The sequence below is a fragment of the Rissa tridactyla genome, chromosome 4 (genome assembly GCF_028500815.1).
Source record: "Rissa tridactyla isolate bRisTri1 chromosome 4, bRisTri1.patW.cur.20221130, whole genome shotgun sequence".
In the NCBI taxonomy this organism is placed as follows: Eukaryota; Metazoa; Chordata; class Aves; order Charadriiformes; family Laridae; genus Rissa; species Rissa tridactyla.
In genome coordinates, this window is record NC_071469.1 from 93,086,082 (window position 1) to 93,105,768 (window position 19,687).

The 19,687-nt window shown below is 54.0% G+C and overlaps 1 protein-coding gene across 14 annotated transcripts in view; it reads right to left on the bottom strand.

Moving 5' to 3' along the window:
• ANKRD11 (ankyrin repeat domain containing 11) overlaps positions 1-19,687 on the bottom strand; it is a 159,044-nt gene that overhangs the window by 33,301 nt on the left and 106,056 nt on the right. For all 14 annotated transcript variants that reach the window (XM_054199225.1, XM_054199236.1, XM_054199228.1 and 11 more), the window contains one exon: positions 8,326-8,470. In XM_054199225.1, coding sequence (XP_054055200.1) covers positions 8,326-8,412 — 87 coding nt within the window. In that variant the 5' untranslated portion in view covers positions 8,413-8,470. The remainder of the gene's footprint in view (positions 1-8,325; positions 8,471-19,687) is intronic.

The following is a 19,687-nucleotide window of genomic DNA, read 5'->3' on the forward strand; positions in this document are numbered from 1 at the left end:
CCACCGAATACCTTGTGTGCGGCTGGGGATGCGCCCGGCTGCGAGGGCAGGGGAAAGGCAGGCTGGGGTGGGGGAAGCCAAGGATTTGGGAAGGGTTTCCCGATCCTAGGCAGAAGTGGGATGCAGGGGGAGTGCGCGCAGCGTGTCCAGGGGACACACAAAAAACGGTGTTAAAGCCCTTTGTTCAATATGGAGAGCCGAGGGCTTCTCCTTGGGGCCTGCGGTATTTCTAGCACCAGCACAGGGCATTACTATTTGAGCTTACGTGATAACATGTTATGCTGGAGAATATTCTGGCAGCCGAAAGCCTGAGAACATTACTGACCGTTCACAGGATCAGCACGGCAGCCAAATGCACTTAGAAGGTTTGCGTTGGACAGTCAGCGTAACGATTTCTACCGGAAAGGCCAGTACGGCTCTGCCCGTATTCCGTAGGCAGGACTCTCCATCCCAGAGCAGGCAGGCCCTGCCTGCGCTCCCCGCCATCGCCTCCATCACCCCGTCCCTCTGCCACGCAGGTCTCTGCTGGGGTTTTGAGAGGAGGAGCTACCTTAAAACAAACCTACCAATATTGCATAAAAGCATGGTCGCGGCGCAGACGCCGGCTGAGCGCTCACTGACCTATGTCTGCTTTGCACCGGTCTCATTAATTCAGGCTGGTTTGGATTTTAACGTGCAGCGAGGTGAAGCAGGCGATGCCGGGGGCTGCTCGTTACGAGCAGCAGGAAGAAATTTTGAAGAAACATCCCGGCAAGACGAAGTTACCAAGTATTGAGACTTGGGCAAGATTTTTCACACGAACAGTGAGAACTGGTCCGTAACTCAAACTTCAGGAGTCTGCTGAGGATACACACAGGCTGGAGTCACGCACTTGTGTTTTTTTCGCATGAGAAACAGCATTATTTTAAGCAAGCACTTCTGGATTGAACACTGCGCCACTGCTCTGAAAACACGGCCAGAACGAGCAGCTTTGTGACAGATCCGATTGCAATAACCTCGGCAAAACCTAGACCCTAAGCTTTAGGTATAAAGTTAGATTAAATAAAAGCATCTCAGTACACTAAATCATGCAGGACCACCGCTGGAAACTCAGACGAGCCGATCTAACAGAAATTCCCTTGTTTAGAGAAGCCCAGTCATGCCGTCTGCATCAGACTCAGCGCCCTGGCAGGTGGCTCCCGTGCCAGCAGTCACAAGACCGCGGCGTCACTGTGGACACTGCTCCTTCCTCTTTCCGAGTTTCTGTCCGGCCACCAGAACTTCACCCGCAGATTGAAGAGAAACCGTTTCCTCGGACCAACGGGTTCTGCTTGCGCGTCCCCTTCGCGACGGGCAGCGTGACAGCCCTGCGGCCACACGCCCAAGATTCGGCCCCTGTCGCCCGCGCTCCAGCGGGGACTAAAAAAAAAAAAAATGGGTCGGGGAATCCCTTTTTTGGTAAAGCAAGCTAAACAAACCTATCTGACGGTGGCCGTTGTGGTTGGAGGGAGCCAAGGCACGTTCAGCCGTGGGCGCGTAGGGTCTCACGCTGGGAGCCCAAGGAAGGACAGCCCTGCTCCAGAGCCCTCCTCGGCACAGGAGCCAGCCGAGCGACGGCACAAAGCCCCAAGAGCCAAAACAAACACTCCAGCATTTCGTTTAAACTCTGCGGACTTAAATGCATTTGTCTCATTGTTTCTGACGTGAACAAAAACAGTTTGCAATAACAAATGACGGCACTTCTATTGCCAGCGGCTGATGTGACCAGCTCAGAGGTGTAAGTCGCGCCAGGGACCACCGATCGTCCCCCAGGAGTGGCCTGTTCCAAGCAGGTAAGTTGGTCCATCCTTTCCCTCCCCAGTTTAACGCAGGCTCGAACAGCAACGCTACACTCACACCCCGCTAACCCCGCGTCAGTGTTGAGTATCCGAGAGCCTGCGTAAAAGCACCATCTTCCCCAGGTGTAGCGACTGCAGAGATGCGGCCCCAACGTTCCCCTCAAAAACTTCAGCTGCACTTCAAGACAACCATCAGCCCACCAATTTTTACCCTTAAAAGTCAGAGCCCGGGATAAGAGCGTAAAACCAGAGAAGACCGTGGGCATGTCTCCTCCTCACACCTGCACACATCGCATCCCAGCTGCTCCGCCACCGGGGAGCCACGGGATCGGGCACAAAGTGTTGGTGAAACCCAGCACCTTTTCCTGCTCTGAAAGTGCGTTTGCGCCTCTCACGTCCAGCACCTGGGGCGCAGGTTTGCCAGCACCGAGTGCTGGCAGTCCTCGGTAAGAGAGGTACTTCTAGAAGATTCTGAGGTGGATCAGTCATAGCTGACGCTTCGAAAATGATGCCTCCCTGCATCGGCCTTCACGCTCGGTGTCTGTACTGCAATCTCCACACCCAGGCCCTTTGAGCAGCCTCTTCCACCTACTGTTGCAGTGCTAACGTACTCTTCGCCTGCTCTCGCAGCAGGAGGTCAGGATGCGGCTGAGACCCCGGCCCCCCGCGGTGGGATTTCCTCCACTCCCAGCATTTCTTCCAGACACCAGTTTCACGTCGGGAGCTCCAACAAGAGGTCAATTGTGCTCAACACAAAAAATACGAATCCTTTCCTTGTTTGTCACCTTAAAATAGATTTCAGCTGGAGCAAACCCCGACAAGTCCTCTGCTGCCTGAAAAGCACTCTGCCTCGCAGGCAACCCGGCTCTGGGCAGCGCCGCTGCTCTCGCACCCCACTTAAAAGCAAAGGACGATTGGTGACAGCTTTTTTTAAAACATACCTTCTCTAAAACTCCCTTAATCTTTGGACTTTGCCGCTGTGGTGCGAAAGCCCAAACCTGCAGGCGCAGGGGACGTGTGGTGCCCACAAGCCAGGTCAGCCGCCTGCTGGATTAACGCCGTTCGGGATCTCTGCACGCTCAGGAATAAGAAAAAGCGCATGACAGGTGAAAACGCAACTTATTCTAGAAAGTTACTGCGATGTTGTTAAAAGCTCCGTGTTGGAGGAAAGACAAAGAAGAGAGGAATTAGGCAAAAACCCTTCCCAGACAAGACGGTGAGCCCGGCATGGAAATGGCACCGGCTGTGCGAATCCCAGCGTCGGGCACGCTCGGGCAACGCTTCGTTTGCATTCGCCCTAACGCTCGGAGCTGCTAATCCAGTAAATTCAGCAAAACTAAATACCAAGGAACCAAGGAAGTGGCGGCAGTCCCGGCACTGCTTTGAAGATTAATTTGTACAGTAGCACAACGATAACCTTTTATACTAATTGGAGCAAAGAAGATCCAAACTTCGCTCCCCCCTGGAAAGCAGCGACCTGCTGAGGACGCCTGCAGCAGTTGGCGTCGAAACCACCGCAGAGAAATTAAGGCATCTTGGAGAATCATATTCCTGAAAGTGACGCGCATTTTCATTTTCTTATTTTAAGCTTTACTTCCCTCATTATTTCCAATTTTGTAAAGAAGAATGTTGCCCTTTTCTCGAGTAGAAGCTGTTTTTGTTTTTAGGTCTCCTGTTTGAAGTAAGCTCAGGCTCCTCTGAATCAGGCTTCACAAAAGGAACAAATCCAAATTAATCGACCTTGCAGAGAAACTTGTATGAACATCTGTGTGTAAGACAGGCTCGGGGCTCTCCAAGGCCGGGCAGCTCTTGCTGAGGGTAACAGACAAGCCTGGGGACGGGGGTACTGTCGAGAGCTCAGCAACAGAGACAAGTTCCCCTTCCGCAGGTGTTAACAAAAGCTGCTCTGGCAAAGGGCAGACAGCAGACCATGACTTCAGGAAAAATCCCCTACCCTCGCGTTACGTTATTAGTAAGATTTACTATATGAATAACCGAACCCAGCACGATTTACACTTGCTACAGTTAAAAGACGCATCACAAGTTGCTATCAGCCGCCAGGGCTTGGAGCACAGACCGACCAGGAACCGGCCCCCAGAAGCTGTCTGCCGTGAGATGCTACGTCGCTGTAAGCCACGCGTGCAGCGGATGGACTGGAAGCGCTTCACCGCCTCTGTGCTGACTTCTCTTTACGAGAAAGATCTAATCAGCACGAGACCCTGATAGCAATCTGCTGAGGCCATTAATGACATATTCAAATAAAAGCCACTTTTCACCCTCACGCAGAACTCCAGCCAGGCCAGCTTAACGTAGCGTCTCAAGAGCAAACCCAAACACATGGTTCTTTTAGATGCAAAATTCTGCATCCACATACAAACCCATGCAAAGGCATTTCTATTTCCAGCAGAGAAGCTGATCTTGCTTTACAGGATGGGCCGTGCATCCGCAGCCCGCTCCTCCCCTCCGTCCCGGCGCTGGGCGCAGCGGGGCTGTGCCGTCGGTGCTCGCACACGGACGCTGAGCCATCGCCTCTGCCCGCCCGGAGCCGCGCCGGAGCCCTGCCCGCGCTTCAGCGCCGACAAAACCTGACTCACATCCCAGCCGCTTATGCAAAGACTCGCATTGCCAGCGATGGAAATCCCCCAAAGCCCTTTGTTCTCCCAAAATGAGTTGAATGCATTTCAGGTTCCGATGCCAGTAAAAAATAAGCAGCGATGAACAGAACCAGCCTGGGAGGAGAGAAGCCCGGGAGGACCAAGGGCTCCAACACTCGTGGCCCCTGGGCGATGCCCCTCATCAAACTCCTGCCGTCGGCAAAACGCTGCGAGAGCGGGAGTTTCCCTCGACAGTTTGCCGTTTCCTGACCAGGTCTCTGCTGCGGGGGAGAGAAGGGGCAGGACAAGGGTTCACACCCTGCGCTACAGAAAGGGACGGATTTTACCCAGAGAGCACACTGGACGTGGTGGAAACCAAGTGCCGGTATCCCCGAACCCTGGGTCCCCTTGTGTCCTTTCCAAAACCAGAGCACAACACATACACACACGCACACCCCCCAAGTTTCAGAAAGTCTGAATTCGGGTCACGATCAACGTTGCAACAAAACATTACGGAGACAACTGGAACTGAAGCCCCTTTCCCGCGTGCCTCGGGCCTTCACGGAGGTTTGTAGGAAACACTGCCCTGCAGCGACTACGGGCTGCTTATCCTCACTGGAGCCTCGGCTCTTCGGTATCTAAGTCTGCACGTTTCAGGCCCCGGCGGGGGGCTCTGTGCTGGATGCACAGCCCGGCGCAGGTTCGTACGGCGCAGCACAGCCCTAACAGTCCAACAGGTTTCAAGAAGAATCGAGAAATAAGGACTACACTCTCTTTTCTGGAACTGGGAGAATAGCAAGGAGAAAAAGCAAAAAAACTTTTTTGAAGGGCAAGAAAAATAACGAAATAGGAGCAAAACGTATCCATGCTACTGAAATTATTATGGATGAAAAGTGTAGTAGTTTTCCCCCTTCTCTCCTGTGGAAGCCAAGTGAGTTTGATCCGCCTGTATCGGCTCCCCCAGCGAGGCTCCCTCCCTGAGGAACCACCACCCCTGTCACCTGGGAAAGGGTGGGGGCGAGAAGGCAGCACCTTCAGCAGTTTTCTTAATGTCTTCTCTGCCCAGTTTGCTCGGCTAACCTCTGCTAGCTCCTACCGGCAAAAACCAGGGGTCAAGTGCTGCCCTGCTCCGTGTTCAACCGCCGTTCCCGCTATGCAAGCGGGAGCATTTGCCCATAAAGAGACAAATCCTCTGCAGCCGCAGCCTCTGAGCACACGGTGTAACCACGCAGCGAGCGGTCCCAGGCACATCAGGAAATGGTTTCGACAACCAATATAATTCTTGCTGCGGCGTTCTGCTCAGCCTAAGTCATGAGTAATCTGCTTCTGGGTACGGGGATCTGCGGATCTACACCAGAAAGGAGAATTATTCATATATGGTGTGCATATTTTTACAAAACCCTTCAGACGGAACTCGAGCAGGAGGCGGCTGCGGGCAGCCCGCCCCGGGCAGGCTGTGCGCAGCCATATAAGGCTGGCAAGGGCCCGACCGGCCGCCTGGCTGCCTCCGCTAACCCCGGGAGAAACGGCTCCTCGCTCAACGGCAGCAAAGCAGACGAAGCATCTCATGCTGTCGGCCACGGAGGGCAACAGAGACACGGCCTGTAAACTGCTTCTCGTGGCTGCGCCAGCACAAGCGACGTCGCACGAGTTAATAGGTCCCTCCCCTGGAAGGGCACGGAGCGGGGAGCAAGGAGGAGTTCCCTCTTATAATTAGCTCTGCAACCGAAAGGCAGCAGCTCGCATCCTCTTCCACAAAGCGCGAGCCCTCTGCAGACAGGGCAGCCTCCCGGAGAGCCCGGCTGTCGCGTCTTTTCAAGCGCAGAACTCACACGTTTCCTGCGGCGCTCAGCCCACCGCAACCCCAGGACCGCCGAGCATCCTGCGCCGTCACTCGCCTTCAGTGCTGGAGCTTCACAGCCCCAACACATGAAGCTGATGTTAAAACGACGGTCGATACTAAGGCCACATGGAGAGAAAAACTAAGTGGCAACGCAGCTATTGCTTCACCACACTCGCCCTGTGCCCTGTCGCGGGCAGCCCCGGTGGGTGCGGGTCCCTCCGTGCGGCTCGGTGCCGGCTCTGCCGCAGCCGCTCTCTGCCTTCCCCAGCGAGCCTCCGCCAGCCGGCGTCTGCCAAGCCGCGGGCTCGGGCCTTTGAAAGTGTTGACAAAGGCAAGATAAATTAAAAGCAGCCGCTTGCTTGACAGGCAGGTACAACAGCGTCTGGAAGGAGGAGGTCTAACGACCGAGTGCTTTTACCCTGAGTCACTGCTCCAGCTCACGCTCCAGAGTTAACTAGAAACGGGGCGATTTGCTGCACCATGTCCTTCGGCCGCTTAGGCTGGATCTCAGCTCAGCCCCCGGAGGACTGCAAGTTTTTTTCTCCATTGAGAAGAGCAGAATGAAGTGAGCAGAAAGGCTCGTCCCCATCCTTACTCAATACCACTCTCCGCAGGTCTGCGCTGACGCCTCTGAATGGGAAGCACAAAATTATTTGTGTCCTAGTTATTTAGCCAGCGGGAGATAACTCCAGTTCCCGGCATCCCTAGCGCCGCTCAACAAACCTGCTCTGTAAATAACATGCAGCCTTTAAGCTGGCGCGAGTGGATGAAATAAAATGGGAGCTGATTCATATTATAACTGATCCTCTCCCTCCCGAAGCACCTGCGCCAACATTAAGCTTCTTACACAGCGCAGACAAAACCCTGTATTTACATATCCTGCGCTGCCGGGCTCAGCCTCATTTCCCAGGGTAAATGCTGGTATCTTCCCAACGCGACAGGGCAGCTGTTTCACCTCCAACACCCCTGCTCCTAGTTTTTGTCCCCCCTCCTAGAAGCTCCGGCTCTCGGCACGGCTCCTGGACCGGACCCATGCACGCCCGGTGACACGGAAAGGGGAACCAGCACGCTCGATAACCAAACTTCTGCCTGGGATTTTCCCACCGGTTATTTGTCATTTTGTCAATAATAGGACCTCAATCATAAGGGGAGTCACCATCATCAACACGGGCGGGGTGGCCGGGGAAGCGACAGAGCAAGAGGCAGAGCATCGCCGGGGCTCGCAAAGCTCAGCTTCAGCTCCCGGGGCCTGGCAGAAACTCCTGGGGGAGCGCTGAGAAACTGGAGCAAGGAGGTGGGAGGAAAGCGGATGATATCTGTTTCCATAGCGGAATACAGCAGATGTAGCTTTTAATTTTTATTTAAAGGTAACGCTTGTACACAGCTTTCTGCAGAACTATTCACTGGAAACTACCAATACTGAGAAGGATGAAAAAAAGCTGAATGAGAGGAGGCAGAGCTTAAGTCCGGAGCAAACCAAGAAATCTGGGAATGAAGGAGAGAAGCGTGAACTCACTTATCTTTAAACTCAGATTTCATCTCAGTAACCTCACCTCAAGCCCAGTCAAAACCTAAACACTTCCCATAAAACCCCAAAGCGGTAATTTCAGCAGAGCAGCTCACGCGCTGAGTCCTGGTCAGGCCACACTCAGAGCCCAGACTTCTGGGTGAAGCAAGACCAGCCGAGCCTGACACAGACGCAGCATTTACAGCCAGAGGAGGAGGAGAAACTCCTCCCTCGCACAGCACGCACTTGCCAGATCACTGCATTACTTGCTCCTTCTACAGCTTACTGCAGAAAGCCTTAAAAACGCACAGAGGATCTTCCAAAGCATCCCCCCGTTGCTTGGCCGAGTCGGGCCTACGTGGCCGCAGCACCTCCCGGGAAGTATTGCAGCCACCGAGAAATAAAGCGGACCCCATCAGCTGGCAGCACACCAATACACGGATTTGATTCCATTGATAACAGCCCACGGCAACCTCCTGCCACATGCAATACTGCCGCGGCTTGAAAACGTCAGGCACAAGGGGCAGCATCTCTAAAGGAAGGCAAGCGAACCAAACACGTTACCTTTTTCCCCGTTTGTTTCTCCACCATGTCGTTGCTGAGAGAGAAATCTTCTGGCTGTGGTGTTTTAGAACACCCACCCTTGGGCATCGTTCTGCCTTCCTTACTTGATCTTCATTTATGCTGCCATCGCTTCATCATCAACCGTCTGTTTAGAGAGAGGAAAAGAGAAGTTAGACACCTCCAAAGGATCTTCCACCGGGGGGAAAAAGTTAAGACACTTCCCATGGGGATAAACCCCCACCAAACTCTTCAACGGCAACACCGGGATGGCAGAGCACCTCCAAGCGCCGGGCAAAACCGCTGCTGGCTTCTGCCACCTTCCGCATGGGAAGCGAGCTGGGACCTGCAGCTGCAAACATGACTTGTTTCATGTCCAAGGGATAGCTTAAAACGGATCATGCCCAAACAAAGAACAATATCCCTCCCGTTCTTCACCTACAGCATCCTGGCAAGCCTACGTAAAGCTTCTTGCAGCTCCAGCTCTGTCTAGAGTGCGGGGACCCGGGGATGGACCCCTGGGTATGCGTCCGGGGCAGGGACAGCCCTGCTCCCCTGGTTTGTCAGGCTGAATTCCCAGACGCCCACAGGACCAACACGCACATCACGAAATCACAAAACCTACTTATAAAACACACTTTTTGAACGTGACGCCATGATGAGACAAGACCAGAAAACGCCGAGGGGGCACAGCGTTCCCGGAGCGGCTCGCCACGGGCTCCTCACCCCGGCACCGCCGCTGCCGCCGCGCCTTGGCCTAGGTAAGACAATTTGGAGAATAACAAAGCGCTCCCTGCTCCTGCCATGTGTTGCCTGGTTACAGGGCTGAAAAGACAACTGACATCTGAAATACAGCAAAGCACGAGCTGCAACAGGGATCAGAAATACCAGCTGAAGCCAAGGCAGGCAAGGCCTTTTTAGGTGAACAAAAATATCTCCTCTCCCGAGACCAGAGGCTAAAAAGCATCCGTGCAACAGTATATCTCCGAGAAGTGACCCGCATCAATCCCTACAGCAAAGGTCTCGTTGTACTTACGCTGAAACGGCATAAACAGGCACCATTTGAAAACTCTTTCCCCAGCTAATTGCCACCTGACAACACTCCACATTGCACCCATTAACTTCTTATAATAGCGGCTGGGTTTCTGCAGAGCTACAATTGCAGGAAATTGTCCAGGAACAAAGTCACGCAGCGCTCCATCACAAGATGGGAATTCTGTGGGCGGGGAGAGAGAAAGAAAACAGAGGAGAGGAATGGAGCCAAACCCTCCCGCGGGCTCGGGGACAGGGGACGAAGCAGTGCGGACCTTGAACCCGGTCCCGGGCAGCATCAGGAGATCCCAGCACCTTCCCACCGGGGGCTGGGTCCCCTGCGGGGGCTGGGGCAGGACAGGGGGTTAAAGGCTAGAGGAAAACTAGCGCAGTGCTTTCATCAGCCTTGTCTTTTAGAAGTTCCCTGGAAATCCCTTCGTAATTTAAATGTTTCATTTACGCTTCAGAGGCTTTAGGGCCCTTTGCGTTGGTTTGTGGGTGGGTTTTGGTTTTTTTTTTGGTAAAAAAGTGATTTTTGAGGCCCCGTCCCAGCCCTGCAGCAGCACAGATTCCCAGACCAATGCACCGCACACAGTGCTAAGACATCCCGGCGCTGGCATTTTCAGCAGGAGACTGTGCTTTCCAAGGGGCTAATCCTCTGCCCTGGCTCCTCCGCCTGGGCTGCGGGAGGACAGTTACCCATGATTAGGAAGGGAGGCTTTGGGGACTGAGGCCACTTTGTGTCCCCCTTGTGTCTGCTCGGGGACTGAGGCCACTTTGTGTCTGCTTGATGCAGAGACAAGCTGCCGCGCTGACTTTCGGGACCCCCAGTCAGGAGCCCCCAGCCCTTTCCTTTTGGATGCGAAAGCAGGAAAGGACGCAAACTGGCAAAGACACGAGCAGGCTGATCAGCCTCCCTCGTTGCTGCAGATGGGAAGCAAAAACAAGGGGGGAAAGTGAAGAAAATTCATCATACCCACCCAGCATGTCCATAAAGAGAAAATACACAATTTTCTGTCAGAGCCTCCAAATTTCTGCTCTTCATCACTTGAAGGGCCTGCAGCCCAGCACAAGCGCCAGAGTTCAAGCACCGCAAGGGCTGACTGAAAACAGCACCTTAAAAAGGCAGCTCAGCCGTCCCCGGGCAGGCTCGGCGCCGGCAGGGAGAGCCTGGAGCTCGCAAAACCTGAAGCCAAGAGCGAGCCTCCCTGGTCTCAGCGCTCCCACACACCCAGCCAGGGCTTCACCGGCCAGCAAGACGTCACGTTTCACAGCACTGTGGCTCTCCTGGCACTGGTGATGCTCCACCGAAGGCACTGCCCCAGTGCCCAAGGTGTCCCCTCGATGCTGCACGTCGCTGGGGTCCCAGGTGCTGCGATTCCTTCCTCTAGAAGCGGCTTCAGCCATTTACAGCCTCAGGAACCTCACTCTGCCAGCCCATCATTAACCAATTTGCACAGTTTAAGAATTTTTTCCCGTCAGTTTCACCTACTGGTGCTTTTTAAGGTACAGATAAAGGAGAAACGAGCACGTTTCTCCTGGGAGGAGGCGGGAGCCGGCAGGAGCACTGGGTCAGTGCGGAGGACGTGGAGCCGGCCACCTGAACAGATTTACTTCAATATTCACTGCAAATCTAAGAAGTGAAAATTCAGATGACGTGTCAGGCAACGGAAATTTATTTGCACTTTGCAAAGGATATTAAAAACCAGCAGCTTCGCGTATGCCGGTCATGAGCGCGGGGAACAGCACGGCTGGGACCAGGGCACACTCCGCTCCCGGCCTCCAACGGCCAAGAATTCAAACCACATCGTTTCCAGTGCCTGGCTAAAACCGTTTCATGGCCTGCAGGCTGTCAATTTAATTCCCCCCAAAATTCTGCCCACTCGCGACGTCTTTGGGGCTGTTTGTAACCGGGGCAGGTACCTATTCACGTGGAGCTTCGAAAACCTGTTTAACCGAGAAAAGGCCAGACGGATGCCAGATTAATTCTGCACCCCTTCTGTTCATCTAGCTGACTCATTACACTTGGAAAGCTGGCTGCCTCTCCATGTAAACAGAGCACTGGCCTGTTTAACAGCTTGGAGGGAGTATTACATTTGCACAACAATTACCAACAACGCTCGCAGTCTTCGTTTCATTTTTAAGCACGTTTAATAAGAGTCAGAGGGGAGGTAACGAATTCCCGGTTTGGAAGAGTTATCCCCGGCTCGCCGCGGCGACGGCGGAGCATTTCGAAGTCGCAAATCTCGGGTTGCAGAACTGCAATTTGGCTTCAATCCCTCCTAATCTGGGCGCTGGACAAGCCACCCCCTTTTCCACGACACCCCCTCTCAACCTCACCTCCCTACCAGCAGACAATCATCACCCTTCCTATTTTGTAAACAATTAACTAAGCTCCTTGAACTAGATGATTACACGTCTGCCGCACAATAAGAAGCGGGAGACCGAGTGAGCTCAACGGAATATAATCCCTCGCACTTCTCCGGGAAAACAAAAGGAGCCGTTTACCTCTGGCCGGCCGCCAGCCCCGGCTGCGCGCGCCGCCGTCCCCACGCACGCCAGCCCTTGGCCTGGCCAGCAGCAGCCCCCCGGCTTTCCCCGGGGAAAGAGCTACGGAGAGGGAGAGTCTGCCCCGGGACCTGGCCAGACTGGACACGGCAGCTCCCACCAGTTCGGGATGGCCGGTTCCAGCCAGAGGCACCGGGTGCCGGCAGGGAAGGCCGTGGTGGTCCCAAGCTCCCGGAGTATCACACGCCGGAGATATTGCCTGCAGGGAGAAAGCTGGCAAAGCGGACACCACAGCCAGCCCGGTCACCCTGCGTGGTGGGGAGAGGGATGAGGTCCTCCCAGCCACTGCCTCCCCCCGTGGCAGGGGCTGGCAGACAGGGGGGTCAGGGCCCCCGCGGCACCCCGAGCGCCTTCCCGGAGGGTGGAGTAACAGGACTGTCAGGAGCACGCCCAGGTGTGGGGCTGGAGCTGTGCCGAGCGAGACCGGCGGGGAACGGGAGGGCTCCGCAGAGCCAGCTCCAGCCATGCATGCACACACGCACCATCCTCTCCTCTCGCTGGGGCGAGGAACCAGTCGAAAATGGTTTTTATTTCGCCCAGGGCGTGCCAAGGCAAAGCCACACACCAAGAGCAAACATTTCTGTGGAGGACCTCAAAAGGCAATGGTCCCAAAAGGGATGGGAAGGGAAGGGGGGGTGGGGGGTGTCATCTGTCCCTTGGAGCTGCAGGAAGAGGAGGAGGAGAGCGCTGCTGGCTCCATGCTCCATCCCACTGGGTTGACTGGGAGGCAGCGCGGGACCAGTCGCACCCATTAGCCAGGACTGGGCTCCCAGTGAAGGCGATGGGCAAGTCGTGATGGGCACAGACGTACACAGCCAACACCGTGCCTGACAGGAGAGGAGATTCCTCCTCCACAAACCCAACAGGCCCTATCCCAACCCAACCCTCTATCCCTATGCCTCCTGCCTTCACAGGCACAGCGAGCGACATCCGTATTGTGACAAGAGAAAATGCAAACAGCGCTGAAGTCCTCAAACGCTTTCAGATGTATGTCCAAGGCGGAGGGAGAGCTCTGCCTGGGCTGTCCATCCATCCTGTCCCTCCAACCCTGTCCTCCTGCAGGGCCCGGCTCTCACCCTGCTGCGTGGAGACCAGCCGGGCTCCTGCCATCTCTTATCTGAAGCCACAACAAATGAGCTCATGCCCAAGATCTGTGCATTGGAGCCTGCCCGTCCCCTGCCAGCTTGGAGTAAAAAAAGATTGCGCAGACGTCTTTAAATGCCAGACAATAAGAAGAAAGCTGGCTGGAGGCTCTTACCCGTTACAAAAAACTCTGGTGCAAGGACGGTAATTAGAGGCGCAGACGTTATTTGCACAAATCCAACACATTTGTTTCGTCTGAAAAAGTTGGAATATGGACAAGTCCCATCGAAACATGAAAATTTTCAAACCTCAGGCTCCTTTTGAGGGCCCTGTCCCAGAAAAGCAGGTGTCCTCGAATCTTACGAAAATTGCCTTAAAATAACAACTCACACAGACCACATCCAAAATTTGATCCCTTACCCCTCGCACTGGAAAGCGTGGGGACAAAAACAGAAGCTGAGGTCTTTCAACGTGCTGAACTCTGCCCTTCTCCATCACCCTGCTGATACCTCTACTGAGATGTTTGCCACCCCAGCAAAGACCATCTCCGAGCCCTGCAGTACAGTGGGACCTGCTGAGTCGGCACTAAAACCACGGCGTTCATCACTACCAGGTTCGCATGTTCAAAAAAGCCACCATCACTCCAACCCAGCACTGCCCATGTGCATCTTGTTTAGGGTCCTATTACCGACACAGCGCCCAGCTGCTCTTCACCAGCTTTTCCTTTACCTGTTACGCCAATATAACTCATGATTAGTACCCAAAATTGCCTGCGAGCACCAGCGGGACCCGCACTTTGAGGAACAAGGAACAATTGTTCTTTGTGCTCCGGCTCGGCTCCGGCAGAGTAAAGTCCATCTTTTTCCACCATCGGTACATAAGCCCAAGAGCAGGAGGCGGCCTGCAAGCCAGCAGGGCAAACACAGGTGTGTTTCATTCAGCAGCCTTACAACAGGCCGTCACCAAGATTAGCTATTCGCAGCACGAGGTGCTAATTCTTACAGCCATTACCAAAACAAGGGAAGCGGAGGGATCTCTGCATCTCTCTGCTCTGAAGGCAGCCGGTTGGAAAGCTGGCCTGCGGTCACATCTGGGGTCGCCCCAGTTTCACAGCTCCGTCATGCCCTCACCTTCAACTCAACATCGTCGTTCTTTCCCCTGGGGAAGTCGCTATCTTTTTGCTCTTGACTTTTGAAGGCGGATGTCACTCCTTATCAGTTCTCAGAGATGAAACAGCTTTCTTCACCAATTTGCATGGCTACTCCCCTCCTGTTCTCAAAATTATTACCTGGTCCCCACAACAACGGTCCTTTCTTCTGCCTTTCTCAAATATTTATTTCGCCTTAACCCACGGTGCTTCCTGACCTCCTGATACGCCTGTAACTACTCCCATCTGGATGGATTTGCGTGGGGCTCAGGCAAGGCTTGGTTGCTTTCTCAAGTATGCGGCAGCCAAGTAGAATTAGTAAGATGAATTAAAGCAGCTATTAGTATTTCAATCATTTGCGAAACAGATGCCCCTTCGCGGTGTTTGGTAGGACCTGCAGAAAATAACGCAAGGGAGAAGCTCAGTGGTTTGTGCACGCGGACACGCACCCACGTCTTCAAGGACCACAGTCAAGATGATGCTCAAGACCTCGCCGGGCACCGTGAAAATCCAACTCCTCAACGGTTCTCCGGCGATGACTCGCTACGTGAAACCATCCCTGCTAACGGGTCACATTTAAACCACAACCCCCAGGCACGTAACCTGCGAGTGCCGCTTCCCGCCCCGGCATCTGAAGACCGGTCTCAAATTATGACGACAACTCTAAGTTTTTCTACTACACCAAGTGTCACTATTCAACAAGATTATATCTGGCAATTTCTGCCCAACTACCCTGTGATTCAGAATACTCCAGCTGGGACCGTTCTTGGGATACAGGAAGGCCAAAATAAAAGCGAGCCCTGACAGTACCCTGAAACCACGAACAACCACTCCGCCTGTGTGGTTTCTCCGGGAGCAGTTTTTCCCACAAACCCTTCCCTCAATTATCTATATGCAGCTGCCTCTTGATATTGCTACATTTCTGGATGCCGCTGATTATCTGGTTTCTGGCCAAGGTTACAAAACTGTTGTTTCAGTCGGTTCTCCGAGCTGCGGTCTGGGAGCGGGATCAGCTGCGATGAGGAAAGCTTTGGAGCAGGCGGCTGGAGCAGCGCACGGCCCTGCCGCACCGCTGTTAGTCAGAGCGGGAGAGCCGCTTACGACACTATTGCCCTCTTGGTGTGGAATTGCAGGATGGCTCTGGATCGCCGGCTCAGACCAAAACCTGCCAGAGAGGGAAGACTCCGCACTTCGTCCATCTCCTCTCTGCTTCACACAGAAACCCATCAGGCTTCGACCGGGGACGCACTGTAACCACGTCTGCCAACACAACCATCTACGGGACTTCTTGCACATCAGCCTGCTTAAAACAGTGACGAACTCCACGCGGATTTCCCCACTGCTGCTGCGTATGGGAGGAAAAATATTTCCCTAATTAAGTACATCCCAAGGACTTACACAAAGCCATACCGTGCAACTCCAGAGCGACGGGCAACGCTACCTCTAAGCAGACTGCACAGCGCATTGCACGTCACATGCATTTAAGAGGAGAAAGTGCAGCCCAAACTACCCTGCACACAGAAAGCGGGACAGAAATGCGTGTGCTGAGAGGTATGAGGAGTGCAAAGCCCTTATCCGCGGCTCACCACAACCCAAGGGGCAGACTCAGTTCACCCACTGTGCTCAGAGCCTGTCCCCCGGAGGTCCCACCAGCAGGGAAAGATGGGGATTGACCAGGGCTGCCTTATTCTGGCAAAATTTGAACACAAATCTGTGCAATCTGCTCCATTCCCAGGACGGTTTGGGGACAGTTTGCTCCCGCCCCGTGCCCAGCAGGGAGCTACGGCTGTGGCCTGCTGCGGTTTGCTCTGCTGAAGCGCAGCTCAAGGGCTTCATGAACATCAGCCAAGCCCCAAAAACGAGCTGGGCCCGATTTTCAGGACGGAGAAACACGTTAGCACAGACAATTCCTGACCGCTGCTGTCCTTGATTTGATGCCGACCACATCTCAGTGAACGAAAGGGCAACAGATGAAGCGGCAGCGAGCTGCATCACCTACCCCACCGTCCCGGCGGCAGCCCGGGGACCCCGGCGCGAGAGGCTGGCAGGGTCTGCTGGCACGCTCCGCTCCGTCCTCGGCCGGGCTGAGGCTCCTCCGTGCTCCCCACCTGCAGACTTTCCATCTTCCCGTTCCTGGCACTAGTGACTTGTCCCAAGGGGAGGCTGCGGGGCGAACACCATTCCTACAGAAAGCTCGCGTCGGCTCCTGCAAGCCCCATCTGCTGCCTAGCTGCAGAGAGGGACGGCTCAGGAAGGCAACAGAAAGCAGAACGCATTTGTGCTTATTCTTGGCCGTCTAAATTAGCGCAGGCATCTCCGTTACGTGGCTAAATCACCAATAACTTTGTGCCTTTTTCGCCTCCGGGAGCTGGGTACCCGCACTGACGTAACGCAGCTGGGCCGGGGCGCAGCAGGCAGGTTCTGCCAGCGAACTCAGACCCGGCCCTGTGAGTTTGGGCTGCTTTAATTAAATAAATACTACATATTCCTAGTGTATATTTCTGTATATACTTGCATACGTGCACACACACGCACAGACAAGCACACACACATATCTAATGTACATACACACTGCAGTAAAACCCCAAATGAGACTTTTGCTCCAGTCCTGTCCAATTTTCTGCGTTACATGCTCCAGACAAAAAACAGCTTTTACTACAAAAAAACCTACATTACTTAAGCCCTTAAGCCCGAGAGGAGACGATGACCAAGCACGTTAATTACATGAGAAATAAAGAAACCAAAAGTATTTTGCAAAAGGTGCCACAGCCATTGTAACAGGATCCTTCAAGCCGAGGGGACCTCCAGCTCGGGGTCTGCTACGACCAGCCTCAGGCAGCGTGGGCTGTGCAGACGCCAGCTACGCCCTCATGAAAAGCCTCCTTGAGCCTTGGTGGATTTGAGCAAATGCTTCGGGATGTCCACGTTTAAACTCGTGTTCAGTCCGCGATGTCGCAACAGCCAAGTAACATCTTCTCCCAGCTGTGAGCCTGAAAGCCCGTGGTAACCTCAGCAAAACATTTCTCTTCCTCCCTGTTCTTGCACAATTCTTCCCGGTTTCCCCCTCCCCGTCTCAGCATCCTCGTGCCCACTGCAAACACGCAAAGCTTCCCCCAAGCGTGGGAACCTCAGGAATATTTTGGTGAATTTAGGAGCAAGTACTAGGCGACGGAACAAGTCTCACACATCACCGCTTCCCAGGCAGAGGCCCTGAAGGCATCAGGCTTTGGGGAAGACGCAAACACAGAGCTTCACGGATTTACTCTTATTTGGGGTCTGCAAATCCGGGAGTTTCATTTTGGCCATCTTTCTCCTTTTCAACTGAGGCGAGTGGGTTAGAGTTTATGTTCTACCTATATACACACCACTTTGCAGCAAAACTGGTATTTGTTTGCCATACTACTGGCAGCTTTTAAGTGACAGGGCAAGAAGCAAATAGGGGCAGACATTAAAAAATATCCAGAAAAGCAGAGAAACCCAGAACCACTAAGTATCACTCCAGCAGAGAAGGGAAGACAGCGAAAGCTTGGATGCTCTGATTTTCCAAACTAACCAGAAGACCCCAGTTATATGGGGCTCACATTAGAAGTGCCACATCAGCCTTCCAAACCTTCTATTAATACATCGCTCAAGGTTTTATTCCCCCCCCCAATACTGAAAACACACAGGAAGGGTAATACCCCCTGGCCTAGCGTTGGTAATAACCCGCCTTCGAGCAGAGAGGTGGAGGTGACCTGGAGGCCCTCTCCCACGGACAGTGCCAGAACACCGCACAGGCCTCACGCTTCTGACACCGGGCTTTGGAAAACTGACCTCCTGAACCCCAGACACCACGGCAGGAGATCCGCGTCCTGAGAATACCCAAGGCACCTAAGCTAGCTTCTGCTCTGAAGGAGTTTCCTTCTCCAGCAAGGAACCCAGGGCTGTAAGCAGACAGACCTCCCACCCTCAGCCCTTGCAGGCACCACTGTCCACCACGAGGTGCGGCAGCCAAATCCACCGCCGCCACCAAAACCCAGTGAGGGACAAAGCGTCAAAGCTGCAAACCCGTTGTACTCCCAGCAAAACACCAAACTCACGTGACATTCTCCCTCAAGACATGGAAAAGATTGATTCATGGCTCACACTGAACTGGGAAGTCTGTAAGCATGAAAGGAACTTGGGGTGGAGAGGGGGAAGTCAAGGCCGTGTAAAGTTTCGGTTTTCTGCCAGGGCAGAACTCAGGAAAGCCCTGCTCACAAACACACCACGCACCATGGTGCACGCACGGCACAAAGCCAACGCCGGGAAACAACCGGGCTACGGAGGGGGAAAGGCTTCCGCGGGTTTCTTCTTCTGCAGGCAGGGAGGGGAGGGAGCGGAAGGTCTGCTGCGCAGATTTCTGGGCTGCAGGGCAGCCACACACGGGGAGCTGCTCTCCCAGCTGGCTCCACGCGCAGTTTTGAACTGCGAATGCTTCCTCCCCGCCACTGCCGCTTCCCCCTCCCAACAAAACTGTCACCACACTTTTCGTACTACTTAAAAAGCCGCCATGGCTCCCCGAGCCCCGACACGCTGATAAGAACAGTGGATTTCCCAGATTATTTCAGCCCAAGCTGGAAGCAGAGCTCCGTCTGTAGCTGCGTGTCTGCTGACGACAGACCACCGCCACGCTGCTATTTAACAAGCTGTACGACAGGAAAAAAGCTTGCTGTGGCTTCTGTGGGGCTCTGCGTGCTGCAGCCAGCGCCGAAAAAAACCCAAAGCGTGAGTTTCTCCAAGCAAACCACATGCCCTCTGCCGCCGGCTGCCAGGCGTACGGGGAGAAGCACCTTGCCCGTTACCTTCGTCATTTCTGCTCGTCTTGTTTCAGAAGCCAAATTCCCCGTCTGGTTTTCCCGATCCTGGTCCAGCAAGCGGTGCCTCCGCTGCCGTGGGTGCCGGCAGGGTCCCTGCCCACGGCCGTGCCGATGCCAGGAGGCTCACGCCTGGCTCAGCACACTGCCAAGGACCCCGGCCGTAAACACGTAGGGATAAAGCGGCCATCCTCTTCCAGGGGACGGCAGGAAAGGTTTGGGCACAACACGACCCCGTGGCTGGTTTGCCAAGAACCAAATCAAGGTTAATTCTCCATGAATCTGCAACCCTTCTCTCTTCTTCCTCCATCTCCATCTCTCAAATTACAGTGCTTTTGAAGGTGATCTATTGTATATAAAGACATAGGAATGCATTTACCAAACTGAGTATATTCTTGGATAGGGGAAACTCAATTTTTTCTACAAAGCTATTGTCGAACGTGTCATCAGAGCGGGAGTGATGGAAAGCTGTAAGAACGGGCCTGCTTTAACAGATCATTTCCATAAGGACATGGGCCCCTACCCTTCAGAAAAGAACTGAGAGCCCCTCCTGACTTTGGGCCTAATTAAGTAACACGTACACGAGGCCTCTCGTAAGACAACTTGTTATAAAGCTATTGCTTAAACACTCGCCGAAAAACGATCCCAGTTAAGAGTACCTGGGGCTGGGTGTCGGCAGCTGACCAGACACGTGCCGCCT